At 33.8% G+C, this 20,148-nt stretch overlaps 1 protein-coding gene across 3 annotated transcripts; it reads left to right on the top strand.

Annotated features, from left to right (window-relative positions):
• Positions 1 to 6,805: 6,805 nt before the first annotated feature.
• Positions 6,806 to 13,493, top strand: LOC130629665 (neuropeptide Y receptor type 4-like). 3 transcript variants are annotated; one of them, XM_057442943.1, is made up of 2 exons: positions 6,806 to 7,022; positions 10,606 to 13,493. In XM_057442943.1, exon 2 carries the CDS (start codon positions 10,632 to 10,634, stop codon positions 11,544 to 11,546), a length of 915 nt encoding a protein of 304 aa, XP_057298926.1. In that variant the 5' UTR covers positions 6,806 to 7,022; positions 10,606 to 10,631; the 3' UTR covers positions 11,547 to 13,493. The 3 variants fall into 3 exon arrangements, with proteins under 3 accessions (XP_057298926.1, XP_057298928.1, XP_057298927.1); XM_057442945.1 differs by lacking the exon at positions 6,806 to 7,022 and adding an exon at positions 9,106 to 9,386; XM_057442944.1 differs by lacking the exon at positions 6,806 to 7,022 and adding an exon at positions 9,951 to 10,386.
• The last annotated feature ends 6,655 nt before the right edge of the window (positions 13,494 to 20,148 follow it).

Here is a 20,148-nt window from a genome sequence, read left to right as displayed (position 1 = left end):
CAATTATTAACAATATAATTAACAATCTCATGGTAAAAAACCTCAAATACACTATCAATGTTGTATTGAATTTCCCAAAGATTTACTTTCTCTGTGCAAACATAGAACAGATAATCATATACCAACTCATTTCAACTACCATACCGTTAATACTAGATTTAATCGAAGAACATAAAAGACATTGTATAAATTTAATTACGTCGAACTTCTAAAATCGTGTGTTCTTACTACAATGGTTAATCATGAGTAAAAAATAAGGGAAAACAAATTTAGTGCACATTCTAAAAAGAAATTGTGCAAACAACATTGAATAAAAAAAATCCCAAAACCAATTTTAACAATTTTGTGCTCAAAGCTTAAAGTACAAAGTTGTTGCTTTTATCTCGCAAAAGATTTAACATCCTCTCTTAAAATTATGGCTGACGGTTAAATATTAAAATTTTTCAAATATTAGACCCCGATTACCTTAACATTTTTAGTAAATTTTTTAATCGATTTTTCAATAGACACCAAAAAAGGGTTTTTTTAAAAATATTCAAGCAGATCATATGCCATACGAATTCTTAAAATTTCTTTACAAATAATTATTTTCATACTTAAGGTTCTTTATTTCCTGTCGCTTAAGGCACCATTTCATTATGCAAAAAGAAACCATTATTTTTTCATTTTTTATGACATTCAACCCAACACATGTAGGGCATTGCCCTTGTTCAGCACTGCGCTCGCCGCCTATACTCCAGCAAAAATAGTGCTTAGATTTGGCAAAATATGGTCAAAATTTCTTTTTAAATATATTGGAATTCTTCTTTTCTTTCTCCAATAACTTGTAATTCCAAGTTGGATTTTTCAACATTGAAAATAATTATTTTAATTGCGCGATATACACACCTTAGGAAATACCGTCAGCTGTAACGAATTTGAAGTTCAATAAAGCATTGACGTCATTGTAATTTTAATCCAACTTAAATCGAAAATTTCGTAATATTATATCGACGATTCGATCATTCTGAGGCCACATTGTATACTGTATCCATATGTAAAGGTAAACAGTAAACATATATAGTCAACTTCTAAATTTCCTGTCTTTTGTTATTTGATTGTAAATTTGAAAATACAATGTCTCCGGTTTATTACTTGCTGTTTAAATGGAAAAGAAGCATGGAAAATATAGCCCATACGAAGAAATGGGTTAGATATTTCCGGATAATCGATGTGTAAAATTTCGATTTCTTCTGAGTTAAATTGATGCTGCACAAACTCATTTATGTACTGGTTTGCAATACTGTTTATTAAAATCACCGAATGATGGTCAAAACAGTCGTCTTTCCTGAGGAACGCACAACTTCCCAACATGTCGATAATTGCTTTTTTCGATTTCACAAAAAAGTCAAAATTATCAAAATGGCAAAGACGTACCCCATGATACCGGTTGAACCAATTCATGAAATGTTGGAAGTGCATCGTTTCTTTTGTTGAACAAGCACTGGCTAATTCAAAAAACGTTTCTTTCTCCATATACTCTCCAATGTTATTCCAATCAATATAATCTGCTTTCAATGACTGGATATGATTTATTGCTTGTTTGTTTTCCAACTGAACGTCCATTACACTCAACGTGATTTCTACTTTACTTTCTGCTACCAATTTCGCCAACTGCTCCAGTTTCGATTTGTAGTGCTGTGTTACACATTCAATGAAATTGATTTCAGAAGAAAGTTCCTTTTCCTTAAGACTAAAGGAGTTGAAAAAATATGCTTCTGAAAGAAGATATTCTTCAAATACTGGGGTGAGCGAAAACATTGTGACATTACCATAGATTTGCAAATCCAATTGACCAAATATTTGACCAGTTAATTGGTATCGACAAAATTCAACGCGATCTTGCTTTTTAATGAGATTCGCGTTCGCATTGAGTGACTTTCTTGTTAAATAGCCCTGCTTCCATTTTAGTCTTGCTTTATTCAAGGATAAATGAGCAACTTTCCAATGATCTATCAAATCCCTCACTTCTTGTGGTTGACTTGACGTGACTACATTTCCACACGCGCTGTGAAAATCTTTTGATGTTTTTTTTTACTCCAGCCTGTGGAAAACCAAACTTCCAGAATAGAATTAACATCCTTCTTCATTTTCATCATTTCGTAGATAATCAAGGAACGCGCCACACATATTTCAGACTGCTCAAATCCGTACACATTTACTTTATCACCATTACCAATAAATTCTCCCATCAGGCACTCGAGTAAGTCAACATGACCAATGAAAACATACGTCTTTCCAAATTTGAAGGTTGTTTTTGCTGCAGGCGTATTTCGAAATATTTGATAAAGTTAAGACAACACAAAAAAAAACTTCATGAACTTCACTCGTTGCCGTGTTATAACTTTATCGGTTGACATAAACTTTTCGTTTTTTGTAAACAAATATGGACGCCTTGCTGAAACAACTCGTGCGTGTTTAAGCAAGTTGATGAATATATTAATCTGGTAGAATATATTAAGTTTGGTAGTAATGGCCTTGTTATCTTTAAGGTAAATATCAACTAGAAATTAAAAAAAGGTTGCGAAGCATTCTCGCATGCTGCAAACAAAATTTGTTTATTAAAAAACAGAGGCTAGAATGTTTGCGGCGATATAAACCTTGAAAGTGTTAGCACCCCTCTGCGTGTCGTAAGTGGAAAGCTGACCCGGTTGGGTGGGCTGAAAATAATCACGAAATTTTATATTTATAAAATATAAAATTTCTAAAACATAAAATCTAAAGGAAATTTAAATAACAGGGTTCTTTTCAAAAAATGTAGTCCATGAAAAAGCTACAAATTTGGTGATAATGTTATTCTTCTGGAGCGTTTTTATATATTTATTGTTTCCATATGCACATAATATTAAATATTATTTTCATCAATAGTTGACAAAAAATCTAACCTTTAATATTTCTCGGCATCACAGTACAGAAAAAAATGCTTTCTACAAATAAAATAATTTTGATCATGTTCAAAAATAGAGTGAGTCAGCTCGGTTAGCTGTGTGTTCATATGGAAAAATTCCATCCCGCCTTGCCGAGATGTCGGTGGAAAAAACCAAGATCTCGGCAAGACGGCTGGCCCGCATCTCATGTGAACACATGCATTTTTTATAAAGTTTTATAAAGCATGGCGAGATCTCGCCTAAGTGAGGCAGCCCATATTAATTTTCAGGCGTTGGATGGAGTGAACGACTTTCTGAATAAATGGAACAATAAAATACTGGAGCACATCGTAGTCTAGGCAAGATGAGTCCTTTCAAAGTTTTTAGTCGAAAATAAAACCTTACCATATGTTTTAACAACGATTGCTTGTTGGATACAGAAAAGTCAAAAACAATAAGAGAGATTTTCTTCCAAGAAAACGCAAGAAAACATGGTTCTTCGCAACAAACCTTCTGACCATAGGATCAACGAAAATGTATTGATAACAAATATGTAAGAAAATAAGGTCAAGCAGCGTTCATGCATGTGTTGTGAAACAAAGAAAAGGTGATCGCTATAAAGTTAAGTACGATAAAAATGGTATAACTCAACTGAGATGGTTTCCTGTTAGTCAAGTAACATCCAAAACTAAAAATATCGAGAATGAAAAACAAGCAGTAAAAAAAAGCTAAGACACGTAAAGTTTTTAAAACTAATTTCCATTTGTGGCCAAAAATGAAAGTAGAAAACGCAGAGAAAGAACACGTCTTTTCCAATACAGCAACAACGAACCATAACGCTAGCAAATCTTATAATCTTAGAAAAACTTAAATTTCTACGTACAATAATCGGGATGTAAGATACTGATTGTACTTGCAGAAGCGACCCATCTGAACAAAGAAAGTTCCACAGGAAGAAGAATAACTTTAGAACACTGAACCAAGTCCCCAGTGGCAGAGGATTACGCTTAGTAGAAGTAGAGGGTGACTGTTTTTCTCGAGTGATTGCGCACCAAATTTACGGCGATAGCAAACTTTACAAATCTGTAAGGGTTAAAACAGTCGAGCAAGTGATGAACAAACCAACTTTATTCAACCAATTTATAGAAGAAGGCCAGTTTGATGAATTTGTCGCCACGCTATCAACGAATCGTGAATGGGCCGATAATTTAGCCATACAAGCAGTCGCTGACGCATATGGAATTCTATTTAAAATAATTAATTCCAATCAAGTACAATATGGTACAAGAATAATCAATCTACGCGGTGTCGAAAACCCTCATAGGCATCTAGTTATAGCTCATATTGCATCTTATGTCGACGAAGTTGGATTTTCCCTCTCCAAAACTGCAGCGTGGGTGGAACAGTTAACACGAAATCTTTGACAAACACATGCTCTATTGATGGACCATTATCTCGGTTAATGTAGTTTTTATATTACTTTCCACAATTGATGGCTGCAGTAAAGTCGCATGAATTGTCTGTTTTAAATAACGTTTACCTTCTATGTCAAGCGGTTAAAAGCGCAGAAGGAAAATGTTGTTGTTAAAAACGTTTTCAGGATTTCACGTGATATTTCAAACTACCATGAAAGTCGGATTGGCAAGAACAAAACTCGTAAAATTGAAATTTAAAACATCATGCACAAATCCGAAATGCTAACCGAAAAAATTTAAAGGCACCAGCGGGTAATCTGGTTGAAAAACATTTTTAGTATTTCACGTAATAAAGCACAACTGAAATGGAAGAAAAACTAATGACCACAAACCGACTTTGAATGAAAAATTTAATAGTGCTCAAAAAAGAAAAACTAAATGCAAACGTCTTCCAAAAAAAGAGCTTCATCCAAATGTATCACATTTTTCTTAGTAGGCAATTTTGTATGGTTTATTAAATTTACTTTTAAACTATTCATATTTATTTAGGAAACAAATGAGAGATTGGCTACCCGTGCTTTTAAAGTATATTGAGTTCGATCGAAGTAGAGAACACAAATACAATGATGGAAAGACATACCTAGCCAAGCTGGAGGAGGACATACAAGAAAAAGGTTTAAAGGAACCATTGATTCTTGCCGGGAGCAAAAAAACTTTGCGTGCGTATCTTACGGAGGGGAACCATTTCATGATATGTTTGGAAAAACTCAACGTTCATTGAGTGAAAATATGCTATATGTCTTGGAACAATGATTACTGTTGCGAGTATTTTTTTAAACCTGGAGTTATCAACAACTTTCCCAAGAAAAAAATTGCAAGTTTGATATTTTGTTCAAACAATTTCTTTAACCCTTTTCTAATTTATTCGTCTTTATCTATAACCGGAAGTTTATATGTTAATATAAAATTAACAGATTTCTGAACTTTCATGCAGGATTGATACAGTTTTGAAAAATATATACACCAAGAGCTTTCGGATTCTTCTGCATATTCTCAGGAACGTGTAATAGCTGTATTCACTTGTTGTCGCATAACATGTTTATACGGAACAACATTTTATTTTGTTTGTTATCTTTTATTAATTTCATATAATAGGTACACTTTTATGTAAATATTTCCATCTAAGAAAACAAAGCTCTCTTTACTTGCTTAAACTTGCTTCCTTGATCTGTCTGTGTATAATTTGGACGGCCAAAAAAAACGAAAGATATGTTGAACGGGGCCCACTATTTCTGTCGGTTCTTTATTAACGAGAGGTGTAAAAAAAGAAATCAAAAAAAGACATCCATAGCTGCTAGAACATATGAGAAGGTTCTACTATTGAAACGGGATGTCGATGCAGAAATGTCCACTAGGTCAACTTGCAATCTCTCCATTGGTTGTTCACTAGGTCAACTTGCAATCTCTCCATTGGTTGTTCACTAGGTCAACTTGCAATCTCTCCATTGGTTGTTCTGCATCGATCAACTCGTCCTTGTTGGTAATTTTCGGCTTTAGTTTGAAGTGTTTCTCCTTATTATTGATCCATGCTTAAATACGATGACATGACATTCCAGCATATAGAGATTTCACTCTGTTTTCACCTTTGAAATTGTTGTGGGAATGTTCCATGATCACAGGAAACCTCCGATTGTTCAGGTACGATAACGGTTCCGAGAGTGGTGCTGCAAAATATCTAAAAAGGTAAAAAAACATTTCTAATTAGCGACATGGAATTTCCAAGTAAGGACACTTTTGAGAAAAAAAAAGGAATTGCACTTTGCAAGATATGAAAGTATTAACAATATAAACACCCACAATTTCTTCATGTCCTGAGATCGGATCCTTTTGCTATTGATATCGGTTAGATTTGAGAAGACGATAAACACGCTTACTTCTTGCATCGTTGCCGATCCTCATCCCAATTTTAACATAGCAGATGTAAACAAATACTGATTTCAAAAATGATAAATTCAATTCACCTAGTAACTTGAATAATACGTAGATACAAATTCTTGTCATTTTATACTACTGAACAAATTTGTGACAAATATTTCTTAAGTTCGAAGAAGTATAATGAAGGTTATAAAATGATGTTACTACTATAGTACGTAAATTATTATCTTAATGAAAGAGCTTATTTTTGATGTTTACTGGTAAGTACATCTAAAACCTACTTATTTTCACTTCTTACAGCCATGAAAAATCTGTAACATGGTTGCCAGGAAGGTACATATAGATACTTAGTTGTGAAATAGAGTTATTTCTTTGTTATCTTAGCAGATTTTATGATTTAGAAATCTATAATTTTTTTCTCTCGCTTAAACTTTATTTTGTTGCTGCCACAAAATAATTTTTTGTTCGCCTCTCCGTTAACAACCGGTATATTTACTCTCCTACTTTGCTCTCCCCCGTTGAGCTATCATGGCCACTGACTGATATTAAATGGACATAGAAAGTAAAAGTTACTACTGAGTTATTCGAAGAGATTAAATGTATGTTTATGATTCATACCAGAGAAAAAAAGAAAAGAAAGCAAAATAATATTTAAAATAAAGTGAAAGTCGTGTCCGCAAAAAATAATATCTCTTATGTACACAGGAATGCGAACGAAGCTATTATAAAGTAAATCTGAAGATAGAAAGAAGAAAAGTTGGGAAAGGTGAACATTACTTTTTTGCTTGTTTCAGTAGACTTTTTATGTCTTTTGATATCATATTTTGCCAACAACAGTTCAAAACTACGCTTTTAATTATCTACAGGGACAAGTGAAAGGCATACTTTGTCATTATTAGAATCTATAGCTTATAATGTGCTAAAGTATAAAATAGGTGGGAAAGCTGTTGTGAGAATGTGAATGGAAGTGGGTGCATATAACTTAGCAGTGAACCGTGTGTTTTTCTCTTACCTCGTTCCCAGGGTCCTTTCCTCTATTTTAATGCCTCGGGCATACGTGTATAAACCGTCCAAATCGCCCAGAAAGACTTTTAGCACACAAAGTTTCTGTTGTTTAAAGTTAAAGCCATGAGCGTTTTTGATTTAGAAGGTGTGTAAAACACTACCTTCTGTTGTCCATCGGAACCACGTGGAAGCAAAAACACGGACTGGACGCAGAATGAAACCTTTAATGACCAACTTGAAACATGGCCCTGGATGCACCTGGACTTATCGATAAAATTTCACTCAACCATGATCCCAGAGCAATAGCGTTCTTTAAAATGAGGATAAAACGCGTACATGATACGAAAAGCTAATTAGTCCAAGAAAAACGACGACAACAACAACACGTGTTTCATTTAATCTCGTCCCCAGAGCTTCTTTTTCTCTCTTTCTGATACCACAGATCAAAAAGCAAATAAGAGGCCTTGGAGACGAGATTGGTGTTTTATTCTCAAAATATCAAAAGGAACGCTAGATGACCTGTGATCGAGGTTCAACATACGGCGAGCAGGAAATAGCGTGCGGTACAAAACAGAAGCCCGTAACTTCCCGCCATGTCGTATCACAGTATATTTAAAAGCTCTAAACTTACCGTTAAACAAGAGCAGCCTAGTTAACTAAGCTTTTTTCTTCCAGTTGATAAAATGAGTTGCTCTTAAACAATAGCTTGGACGCGAACGAATGACTCAGCGTAAACCCCGAGTTTAAATATAACAATGTGACTAATCGTTTCGGAGGCCATTTTAATTTATCTGTGAGTTCTTTACCAAGGTTCGTCACATCTTACTATGGTAAAAACTTTAATAGTTTACTAATGTTTGTTAGGGTGAGTGAAACCACTCGCTGGAATATTCGGATGAAAAGGGCTTTCCCCGACGTGGACCACGTGAGCAAAGAACAATAGAATTAGCCAATAAAAAAGCGCAGAAAAATCGTTTGAGACCCAGCGTAATTTTTTCCACCTTAACTACTCCGATTTCCCGGTGGTAAGAAAAATTACGCTGGGTCTCCTGGCTACCTCTAATGCTCAAACGAAGGGACCACCAGGTGAACTGCTGAGATTAAAAATTGTCTTAGGATTTTTGCCAGTGTTGATCAAAAATCTGGTGAAAGGTGCTTCTTGCATATTACAACTGGTTTTGAAAGAGGCATCGACTTTGTTAATGAGTCCACGCAGCTTGTTGATCTTACCTGTTTAAACCTTTTAACTCTACTTTATTGATTGCAAAAAGTTTGTTGCGTTTGTTACGACAACTTACTCTTTTTTATACGCACGCAAACTTTCTTTTTCTGGAAACTATAAAAAATGGAGGCTTTTGACGTGAAAGCATGTTGTAAACACAAAAAAATGTTTTATTATTACTAATTTTAAATATTAAATTACAAATTATTACCATAATATAAACAGGATAAGATGTACTTTTTATTAAAGTGGGAGGTAAGATTGTTGAAAGCAGCAGTGGAAAGAATCGCTATGCGAAAAGTAGAATCCATTCCGACTTTTCGGCTTTAAAATGCAACCAATCAATATGCATTAAAATGTAAACAAAAATTATATTTGAACACGCTTTTTAAATTTATTTGAAACAAGATTCACATTCGTGTAAGCCGCATTCACATGTACGTAAATTTTTACGTAAGGGATTGCGTGTTCATTCATTCTCTTACGTTCGCAAAATCTTTGCGTACATGTGACATGGTTAACAGAAAGTACATAAACCCTGAGTTTCGTAAGTGCTTACGGAGATTATTTTACGAACAAAAACTATTTTTTGTAAGAAATTGCACGGAAACCAAAAGAAGGGGAAAAAATTTGCGCAATAGCGTTTGATTTCACTTTCGAACGTCTACAATTTAAAACCTTCAATCGAAACAAAAACAAAATATAATCAAAATATATTCCCATAGCAAGGGAAGTGCTTTCCACTGTTGTTTTTAATGCACTGTTCTATTTAACAACAGCCACGCAGATTCCTACAGAAAAGAGATCAGGAAGAATATCTGGAAGGCATAATTTTCTTTTAAGATGTGCTTCATTTGTTTTTCTTTGATGACAGAACGCTCTCCGTCTTAAAAAGACCATAAAGTAAGAAGTAAATTTAGATAAGTTATGTCTTAGAGACAAAAGTTGATGTGACATGTAAACAAAGGGAAAGATTTTTTACGTCATATTCTCACGGCATGGTGTTTTCCTTAATTAGGCCGACCAATAGCAGAATTAAAAAAATTTTCGGATTAATTCACCCTCCGAAGTAGAGTAACTTATGAAACCAAGCTGCTGCGATCTTTTTTTTTCGTCCTGATTTTCAACTATGCGGCGTATGTGAAAAATGAGACCCGATACACTGGGTTAAAGCCCATAACCCGATACTCTGCAAGACTCAAGATCTAGATGTCGATACTCGAGATCCTGAACATATATACTGCTTTTAAGGAAGAGTTTTCTGAAAAATAGTCCATAGAAGTGAGTGAATCCAAAAGTGTCTACTATGCAATATTGTTCTTGTTTGTGCACTCATAATAAGGATAGCATTGTGTAGCTATGAAGAAAATATAAATAAACAATAAAAAGTCTCTCTTGGAGATATTGGGAAATTCCCTTTGTCAGAAATTCAGTTATTCAAAAACAAAGTCGGAAAGGACAAACAAAAATCAGTACAAGTGTATCAAAGATTTCTGTGATCTTGTTCTACTTAGCTGATTGCACGGCTTTTTGTTTGCTTGCCTGTTCAGTCAAATCATTACTTCTTGTTTTTGACTTTCGATGAAAACGAGGGTTGTTGTTTTGGTTTTCAAAAAAACTGCGAGTCGAAGATAGCGATTTGAGAAGGAGTTAGCGATGGAAACGAATATATTTTCTTTCTATGCACGGAGACCAGATAATATTCTTCCTGCGACGATATAATACATAAGAGAGATTTGTTTCGCTTTTGTTGCGAAGAAAGCATATCTTTTATTGCAGCATGGTTTAGTATCACATTCAAATAAGGATGAATTTTCAAAAAATATAATCGTACAGCTTTTCTTGCGGACAGGAACGGAAAAAAAATTATAAAAACAAAGGAATAATTAGTAGTCCCTAAAACGTGAGTATATTTTTTGTCCCGTTCCGCTGGAATCCATTTTGTTACCACGTAAAAACTCAACTTTATACGCACATCTAAACACACCCACCATCCCGGATGGCCTGCTGTAATAATATCTAGCTCGGTAAAACTAAGGAATTGCTTGTATTTTGTTCCACATGTTATATTCTTAAGGTTTTTGTTGCTTCATTATTGATCATTTATTTAACTTTTTTTTAGATTTCCACCTCAATTTAAGTAAAGAAATGTATTGTGACGCTGTACGGCCTCCAACCGAGCTATCCATTTTTACGGCAACGATTTCGTCCATCATCACTCTTCTGTCAGTTATCGGAAATGGAATCATTATATTCGTGGTCATACGAGATCCGCTGCAGAACCTAAGAACTCCTTTTAACTTTTTTCTCGTAAATCTGGCATTTAGTGATTTGATAATTGGCTTAATAACATCGCCATTGTCTGTTTACGGGCATGCGCGAGAGAGTGTTGGCAAGTTAAATGAAGACATCAAAATTATGTTTCAACTGCCATATTTTGTATCGATTACCGCAAGCATTTTAAATCTTGGAGTTTTATGCGCAGACCGATTCACTGCCATAATATATCCTATAAAGCATAGAATCCATTTTAGTTTGAAAAAATGTGTTTTTATAGCCATTGGTATTTGGTTGTTTTCGGTAACCGTACCTTTTATCTACTTCAAGGTTGGTTTCGTTGAATACTTGCTAATATATGCAAACACGTGCGTTCTATTGGCTTTCATTTTTATGTGTTTGACATACGTTAAGGTTTATAATTTCTTACAGCAAAAAACCACAGAGCTCCGTCTTCTGATGACGACAGAAGAATCATCGGACGAAAAATTCCGTCTTAAAAGATTACTAATGGAGAAGAAGGTTACGAGAGCTTTCCTGGTGATTCTCGTATTGTTTATATGTACATACTTGCCGGCTTCTATTATGATATACATTATTTATTTTTGCCAGCACTGCGATTGCACGTTCATTCATATCCTGAGAGATCTGGAAATAGTTTTCATTTTGTCCAATAGCTGCATGAATCCCTTCGTATGTACAATACGATTGGTTAATTTTAAAAAATCAATTAAAGCATTGTTTTCGTCTGAAGTGAATGAAACACCTTGTTCAAACAAAACTTAAATTGTAATATCACATGAAGAGCGTTTTTATCTGGAAATTGGTAAAAAAACTTGGAATAATTGTAAATTTATTTTTAAAGCCGTATTGAAAATTCTTTCATAATTTGCGATTACCAACTCATAAAAAATTGACCACAAACAAACTTACTTTATACCGCTGTCTGAGTAGGCCTACCTTTTACAGAGCACGCCATCATTTTTTTGCTCGCAAACATAATTGGAATAGGTCGTTTATTTATTTTCCTGGTTTATACTGACTGTATGTACCTTTAGGAGACTTCCAAGACTGCCGGGAAGATATATTCTTTTTTTACCAATAGCGTTTCAATTGACGTTTGTTTGATATGCATCAATCTTGTTTTGCTCAAAAATCCTGGAAATAAAAGTAATCTTTAGAAGTTTTTGAGATCAGCTATTTGCAGAGCCCCTAAATTTTACATTAGATATTCAAGACCTTTAACTACACCAATCAGACTCAGTGATTGTTCATCTTATGTCTTCTCTTTGGTCAAGGAAAAAATGTTGGCACTCATCGACAGGGCAATATAGAACAACATTAAAAAGAGTTCTTCTTGCTATAATTTTTTTTATATTTCTGATTAGCATCCGGGTTTAATATGCTTGACCTGAGAGGATACTTTCGCGGGCCAAAACTTTCGCTTTTTTTTTCCTTATTTGCAAAAGCTGTTGCCTTTGGAAATTTCAAAACTGCAAAACGCGAAAGTGTTTCACGCAAAATCATAGTCAATTTAAGAAACGCAAAAGTTTTTTACGCAAAAAAATCTTTTTTTTTCAAGCAAATTTAAGGCCTCTCCCTGAAATTCACATGGATGGATATTATTTTTTTTTTTTCTCATTCGCAAATTTTTCACGCAAAAATAACCTTTTTCTTCGATTCGCAAATATTTTTCTTAAAATTTGCTGTGAAAACTGAGAAACGCGAAAGGTTACTCCATAAATTTTAGCTTTTTATTTATACGCGAAAGTTTCTGCCCTTGAAGTAGATTTGGCGTTAATCTCGTCCCTAGGAATTCTTAGTTTCTTTATACTTATTCTGAAGAAAAACCTAATACGCCGGGGTAGGTGACTGGTTTGTCTCCACAAAACACGTGTGTGATAAAATTTATAGGGGTTACAAAATGGTGCTACGGACGAAAACAACATCTTAAATCATCGGAAATATCATATTTGGCATCCAAATATAACTAAAAATGACAAAAAATTTATTCTCCCTTTATATATTAAATATCCATAGATTGTTCGATATAAGTACTTACCTTGTTTTTACCTTAAACTTTCTAATAAAATAAACGTTAAACCTTTGGCACTAGTTATCTAGCTATATCCTTCGAAATTTTTGCACATAATTATTGCACATAAAGTCAATCAAAGCAACAACAATTACTTTAAAATATTGTAGAGGCATTAATTACCTTCTTAAAGCTACAATCTTGAACAAAATATGTATGGACTTTTTAATTTTCCCCTTCCCCCCCAAATTCAAGGTTGAATTTTGAAGATCAATCACTGTTTTGGCTCCAACACTGAGCTTGGGGGAAGGGGGAGTTAAAATTTAATACTTGTCCACTAATTGATGTCCAAGATTGTAGTAACATAGCATTTTTTAATAAATACAGCTTCTCATGTTGTCTCTGTTCCCTCGTCAAAACAAACTTTATATTTACTAATATTTAGTATATTTTACAGACCGTAGCTGTTTTTTACCTGGCAAAAAGGAGATCTTTTATTCCAAGTAATTTTTTTTCACAGGCTTACGTTTCATTAGAGTTTATTCCAAATTGTTTAATTGTTTCTTTTCGTTCGGGAGGCTTACCATTACATAAAATTCCGTATGTATTTTCTAGCTTGTGTTTATTGATCATTTGTGATGTGCCAAAAAGTATACTGTATGTTTTAGTTGCATTTAATGTAAGGTTCCATTATGTGACCAAGTTACTCATGACATTGAGATCATGAGATCAGTTTCAGAGATATCATTGACATAGTTGTATCTTTGTATGTTAAAGTATGATTCTGGAAAATGGTAGACATGTCAAGTACATGGAGGTTATTAGGTCTGGACCTAATATACTGCCCTGGTGGCACTCCAAAGAAAATCGACTTGGGCGTTGATTATATTATCACGAATTCGAACGTACTGTGTGCGTTCAGGAAGATAACTTTGAATGACACGAAGAAATTCGTTGGATAGACCAAAGTTTCTTAAAAAGATTTGGATAATTGACTTCATCAAAAGCTTTGTAATATTCGCTAATAAAGCCTATTTTATCTTTACGCATTTCTTCAACAATGTCATCTTTGAATGCAAATAACAATATAGTAGATGAATGTTCCTTTCGGACACCTGGTTGTGAGGTTGTATATAAAAAAGCATTTTCTTCAGCAAACTTGATCAATTGAGTTAACGAAATAAGTTCATAAACCTTTGACAACGACGGTAATGTAAATGTTGGACGAATGTTTGGTAGTTTATAGGATTATCTACTTTCGGAATAGAAATCTCGCGATAGTCGTAAACATCTATACTAGTACTCGGTAATAAAAACGAAATCATTCCATTCTGATAGTTGGTGCTCAGCCTTAATTAGCAATTCACTTTTTTCACTATCCACATAACTCAATTGATAGAATGTCCCCAGAAGTCACGAAGCATGTTGTTTTGTCAGATGTCTCAAAATCTCAATATGACTAATATGTTTTCTAACTTTGTACTCGAGTGTCTTCTTTGATGTAACATCCAACTCCACCACATCAGGACTTTCATTTTTTATATTAAAAACTTTAACCTTGAACTTGAGCGTAGTTTATTTGCTGTTTAATGTTCTTTAACCATGCTTCGAAAATAGTAAAAAAAAAAATTCATACCGTTTAACAAAAAACACGCAATGTGTGTGTCCTGTTTGACGTGTTCTTTTCGAACGCGACAAATATTTTTTTTTTTGTAAAACACGACCCCTGGCTTCACGTGACAAGACGAGATTGGTTAAAAACATTCGAAATAATCTATTATCGAATCATCGTTAACATTTTTATCATTAAAAATGTTAACAACTAAAAGATTTTTTTAGAGGCAGGTAGCGTATGTTCTCGCGAAGTCATTTTACTGCAAGAAAACCTCCTTATTTTAAATCATTTTCGCGACGTTCCAGTCTTGTGTGCATTAAATTATTAACATCTAAAGCACACGTTAAAATTACAAAAATATTCAACTCAAATAATTACAACCGACGAAAATGATACAGAATTACAGATTTCTGATAAAAAAAAAAACAGAAGTATGTCATATTCTTCTTCGTGTTTATGTTTTGTTCATATGACATTCAAATCATTTAAGACCCCCTCGCACATGTAGATATGAAACTTTCGAATAAGCTAAGACTCTGTTTACGTTTACAGCGAGCCAAAACAATGCAAAAAACTGCTTGTGTCATATAAAGTTATAGATACAGTTGCGATGTTCGCGATATAGATGGGAAATACCCGAAGAGACCAAAAAAACGTTCGAGTTAAGGAGATATTCGGGTTATAGGGGCTCGAGTAATAGAGAGATTTTTATGAGAGTTTATTAGGAAATTCCTACCGTGCCATCGAAATCGTTTGAGTTAAGAAGAGATTCGAGTTACAGGGGTTTAAGTTATAGAGAGTCTACTGTATATGTTTCTCATCATTTTAAGGTTGAGAGATCATTAGAACACAGGTGTTAAATAACACTGAGTTGTACCTTTATTTTTTTATCAATGTCAAATAAATAAACTATTTTCTTAATGATTCTTAGTATTTATTTAAAAATGCAAGATACTGTTAAAAATACACAAATAGTAAAGACAGTGGATATTTCCCTCAAAATATTATTTTGAAGAATGTTTTTAAGAAAGTTGTATAATCAAGAGCTGATGACCCAAAAATGTAAGAAGTGTTCTTTCTTTTACATACATGACTAATCGCATTTTCTTTGCTAACAAAACCATAAAAATAGACTTATTCCGGCGAAGTAATTTTTACACCTTTAAGAAAGAAATTTTGCCTTGGTCGGAAGAATATTTGGAGAATTTTTGTCAAAATTGTCAAACCGCCAAATTTTCTTTCCACCAACTTTTCTTCCCGTAATGTAAAAAGCTGCTTCTTTTATAAAAATCCCACAAAGCCACATAATGTATATACATGATGCACGAAAATATAAAAAGTAAAGTTACATCGCTGTGGTACACAAATAAAACAATTTGATAGGTGAAGCATAACTAAATACCTTGTTCTGACAACCTTTTTTTATATGAATTAAAATTGGCAAAATTTGATTAGAAAATTAAAGCCGTGCTAAATTTAAAAGAACTAAAGATAAAAACAGGAACACCAGTACAAAACTGTAATACTAATGATAGATGAGGGAGTTTCATTATTTTAATCAAGGGTGGCCGATAAGTCATATGTGCTTTCTTTTGGGGAGAATTTTACCTTTAAGAACGTTTTTAAGTAATATTTTCCAATTAAACTTTTCAAGAAATGCGGGAATTTTGGAGAAAAATGTTTCATTTGTAATATTTCTCTAACTCGGCATAATGGTACTAGGCAAATTGCTCCCAGGAGAATTGTTCCTATTTTGGTCATTTTATATTTTAAGTCATTTCCAGCTGTGTTATAAAACTAGTTTGATGCTACAAATTATCGAAGCAAACTAACTAATTTCTGATAGCAATGAAAGAAACGAATTCGCTGTAAAGCGATACAAAGTGAAGTATATGTAACAAAGGTATTTCAAAATTAATTTAAATGCTAAACTAAAAACAATATACATATAATATACATAGTATTAAAAAGCCTACGATACGCTGAATTCTGGTGTTGCTGTCAAGATATCGTCCTTGTCAAGATGGAGCAGGATGTCCTTGAAGATACTACTGAAGTACCGAAACACGTACAATAGCCTCTTCTTTTTTTATAACACCCAAAAATGTCCAGAAATTGGGGTGACAAGATGTCCCTGAAGGCTTCGGTGCCATCCCTAAACGCTTAGCTGAGATTATATTATCAGGCAGAAACTATTATTTATTCCGATTCTCTTTTTTAGAATTTCTGTTTCCTAACTAGGCTGTGAAGTTACATTTGTTTTCTGTAATACCTACACCATTAGAGGGTGATAACTGTAGCGGACCACTTGTATGTGGTTTCAGACGGTGGTTTTTGTTCATGTTTTTTTCATTCATGCTGGCAGGTTTCTGTTACATCATCCTGAAGTTCAATGACCTATGACTTACCTTACACTGTCCACTTCGTTAAGTAATATATTATGGAAAGTGTTAGTATATACATAAAGTTTTTGTCTGATATTTATCGCGGCAACACTGATGTATTTTCTTACGAATCGTACCACCCTTATTTCCAGGGTTTATACATGTAAATCCAAATGGTGTTTTATTATAGCGAGAAAAACAGGGGAAATGACTACCTCAGCGGCCCTTTTAAAGCCGGCCCTAAGTTGGCGTTATTTTTGCGATAGGTGGGAGAAAGGGCCAGCGTAAATGGGGCCGGCTTTAAAAAGCGCGCCCATTTTCATTAGAAAATAAGATAAAGCGGCGTTAATTTACAAAATGTTGTATTTCTCTTAACTCGACAAAAGAACACGAAATTGAAAATTTTCGATTATCTGATATCAAAGAATAACTGCGTTTTCATTGTTCGTTTCCTAATATGCTCCGTCCAATTCCATGAAACAAAGCGTATTGATGTCCTTTTAAAGTGCAAGGGTTTTAAAGGTAATCTTTGAAATCGGCGTAAATATGGCCGGTGTTTTTGATTAAAATGTTTTAATTTTATTCTCTTAACTAGCTTTCACACACGCAACGTTTTCTTTCGCTGCATGTAACTTTGCTGCTGCTGCAATCTTTTTATCATACATAAGAATAGTGTTTTACAAGTGTTTGCTATTTAGGATGCAAGCAAAATTTCAAGATGATCATATTTTCTAAGCATATTCTTAATTTTTTGTCTAATTTCATCTTGGATATTATATAGTATAATTCTTACAAAGAAGAGAAGAGTGTATTGATTCTCATGGTATTGTACAGTTAGTCAATTAATTCTTTTTTAAGGTTGTTGTGATAGTCGAATAATATTTCCTTTGTTGTCAGGGAAGAAAAAACCTCAATTGATTGACTGCGATTGGTTTACATCCGACATGGATAATTTATTCACGCGTCATAATATATGTAACGATTTACTATAAATATATATCTCTACTGCATCTTTCTTTCTCTTACTTTCGATAGAAACGTGTAGTGAATCGAAATTTTCAAAAGTTCTTTTTTTATCGATTTCGTCCGACATTAAAATCAAACTCTAAATCCTTCCCCGTCAGTATCTAGTATGATCACATCCTTTTTACCCAAACTAAACCAGCCCTCAGGCAATAGAATAAACGCATAGGGAAACCGTAATTATTTGCAGATTGTTTTTTATAGCCTATTCAAGTATCGATTTTTCCGTCCGACACTTTCTTAATAAAAAAATAGCCCCTCAAAGAGATTGACTAGAAAAACGGTGAGCCAAATAGTAAATATTTTTAATGAAAGATGTTATTTTGGCAGATTTCCAATGTTGACATTTTAATGGTAAAGATGGTCTGGTAGATGCTCGATATGTGGTCTTTTAAAGATACCGACGACATTTTGCAGGAAGATGAATTTTTTGTCGACCTTTAGGCCACTGTTTTGTTTCAAACTTGAGTTCTGGTCGCACATGTTTTATTTAAACCCAATGCAACCCGATGTACAACAAAATGGAGCAGTGTAAAAACATGTTTGCAGCTTTCACTGTAACCAGCAATACTACCACATTCACCAGTTAAATCTTCATGATTATCCATGTTCATACACACCCAGGTTTTATAAGGAGTTTCATTAACCCGTGTTTGTGGTATAACATCTCCACGTACAAAACAACGCAGATACCTTTCAGATATTATTGGTATAAATTTTGGCGCGTATAAATTTGAACATTTATTAAATTTTCTCCCTCATTCAAAGCTTTGACAGCTAGACTTTTCTGTGCATACTTTGGTAGTGATATCAGGATAGTACACGTATTCAGTTATCCATCCAGTGGTTATCTGTTCTGGAAAGGGTATTTTGATATATGCGACAGTTAATTTAGACACCCGTCAGTTTTGAATATCTACTTGTTTTCTTTCCAACGATGAAGATACTAGGAGATTAAACAATTCTGCTGCTAGCACTTTCTTGATTAAATCAGCTTTAAGTACCCCTTAAAGGCTAACAAATAACTCCTTAAGTTTTCAACACTCCACTTGTTTAATTCTTCTTGTGACTACACCATTGTTAGACAGTTTCTTGCCAATGTTAACAGTAACTACACGATACCCTGATTTTTCCATACTGCATTGCGAAGTCATAAATTTAAAAATGGTAGCATTATCAGTAAAAAGGTCTATTCGCGAAACTAAATCCGCCTGAAATTTTTTGGAAATCGTAAATTCGTGAAATTAAATGCTCGCAAAATTTTGGAAATTATAAGATCGCGACGGAAACAAAGACGACAGTGACGAAGAGGAATGGGTCAAAGAAAATAAACAGTAACAAGATAGAAATATTTTTGAGGTTTCTATAATATTGAAATGTGTTTCAAATTTAAGACAAGTAAAAGCACAGGCGAAATTTGTAGAAGGGCTAAATTCGCGAAATTAAATCGTCACGAAATATAATTTTTTTGACATCGCGAAAAATTTGTCCGGTTAGGGTACACAATACATCTTGGGCGCTGTTTTTTCAGACATACGATTTTCTTCATCACAGAGATGATATCTAAAAATCTGGTATTGTTTCAAATTGTCCTTTATTTTTTTTGCTTTTTTTTTGCATTTTTGCGTCCTCAGTCCCAATTTTAAAATATTTGGTTTACTTTAAGGGCAGAAATTTTCGCGGGCAGAATTTTTTTGCGAGGATAAAAAATCGGGAATTTCGCGGAGTTAATTTTCGCGAATTCTACTTCTGGAACAAATTTTACAGAAAAACTTTCGCAAATTTTTTAAAATCTTCATTTTTGGGAACAAAAACTTTTGCGAATGACAATGAATTTCAATGAAAACAAATTGATTTTAAATCGATTCACAATATATATACTGAACCTGTGGAAGAAAAACTGATGGGAAAACTTATTTTCAATTTTGTGATGACACTTCCTCTGTTAACTAGTATGCCCGCCACACCGTTGACGAAAAACAAGAGAAAGAAAAGGTCAACTTCAGGAGTAAAGATATTCGTGAAATGTTTTTGAGCGGCAAAAAAAAAGAGAGTGCAGCAGGAAAATTGTATTGTTATCGAGTAATTCTTGATATAAGAAAACAATCAAATATTATACAGAAAAAATTCATCAAATTATTGTCTCACTCTTCTCTTTTTGTCTTGAAATTGAAATTCTTTTTTTTTTTTTGATTTTTAGCTGATTTTCCCCACATTGAGTCGGGCTTTGGAGCCATTTTCAAAGTTAGAGTTAAAACTCTAAGCCATTTTTCAGGCTGATTATTTTTTCGTTGTTATTCTATTACTTCTACCCTTGTCCTCGGAGCCTCC

Source organism: Hydractinia symbiolongicarpus, chromosome 2 (assembly GCF_029227915.1).
Source record: "Hydractinia symbiolongicarpus strain clone_291-10 chromosome 2, HSymV2.1, whole genome shotgun sequence".
Classification (NCBI taxonomy): domain Eukaryota; kingdom Metazoa; phylum Cnidaria; class Hydrozoa; order Anthoathecata; family Hydractiniidae; genus Hydractinia; species Hydractinia symbiolongicarpus.
The sequence above is the reverse complement of the archived record's forward strand: the minus strand, read 5'-3'. Positions and strand labels throughout refer to the sequence as shown.

Excerpts from the sequence above, each read along its gene's own strand:
- LOC130629665 (XM_057442943.1), top strand. The coding sequence starts at position 10,632 with ATGTATTGTGACGCTGTACGGCCTCCAACCGAGCTATCCATTTTTACG.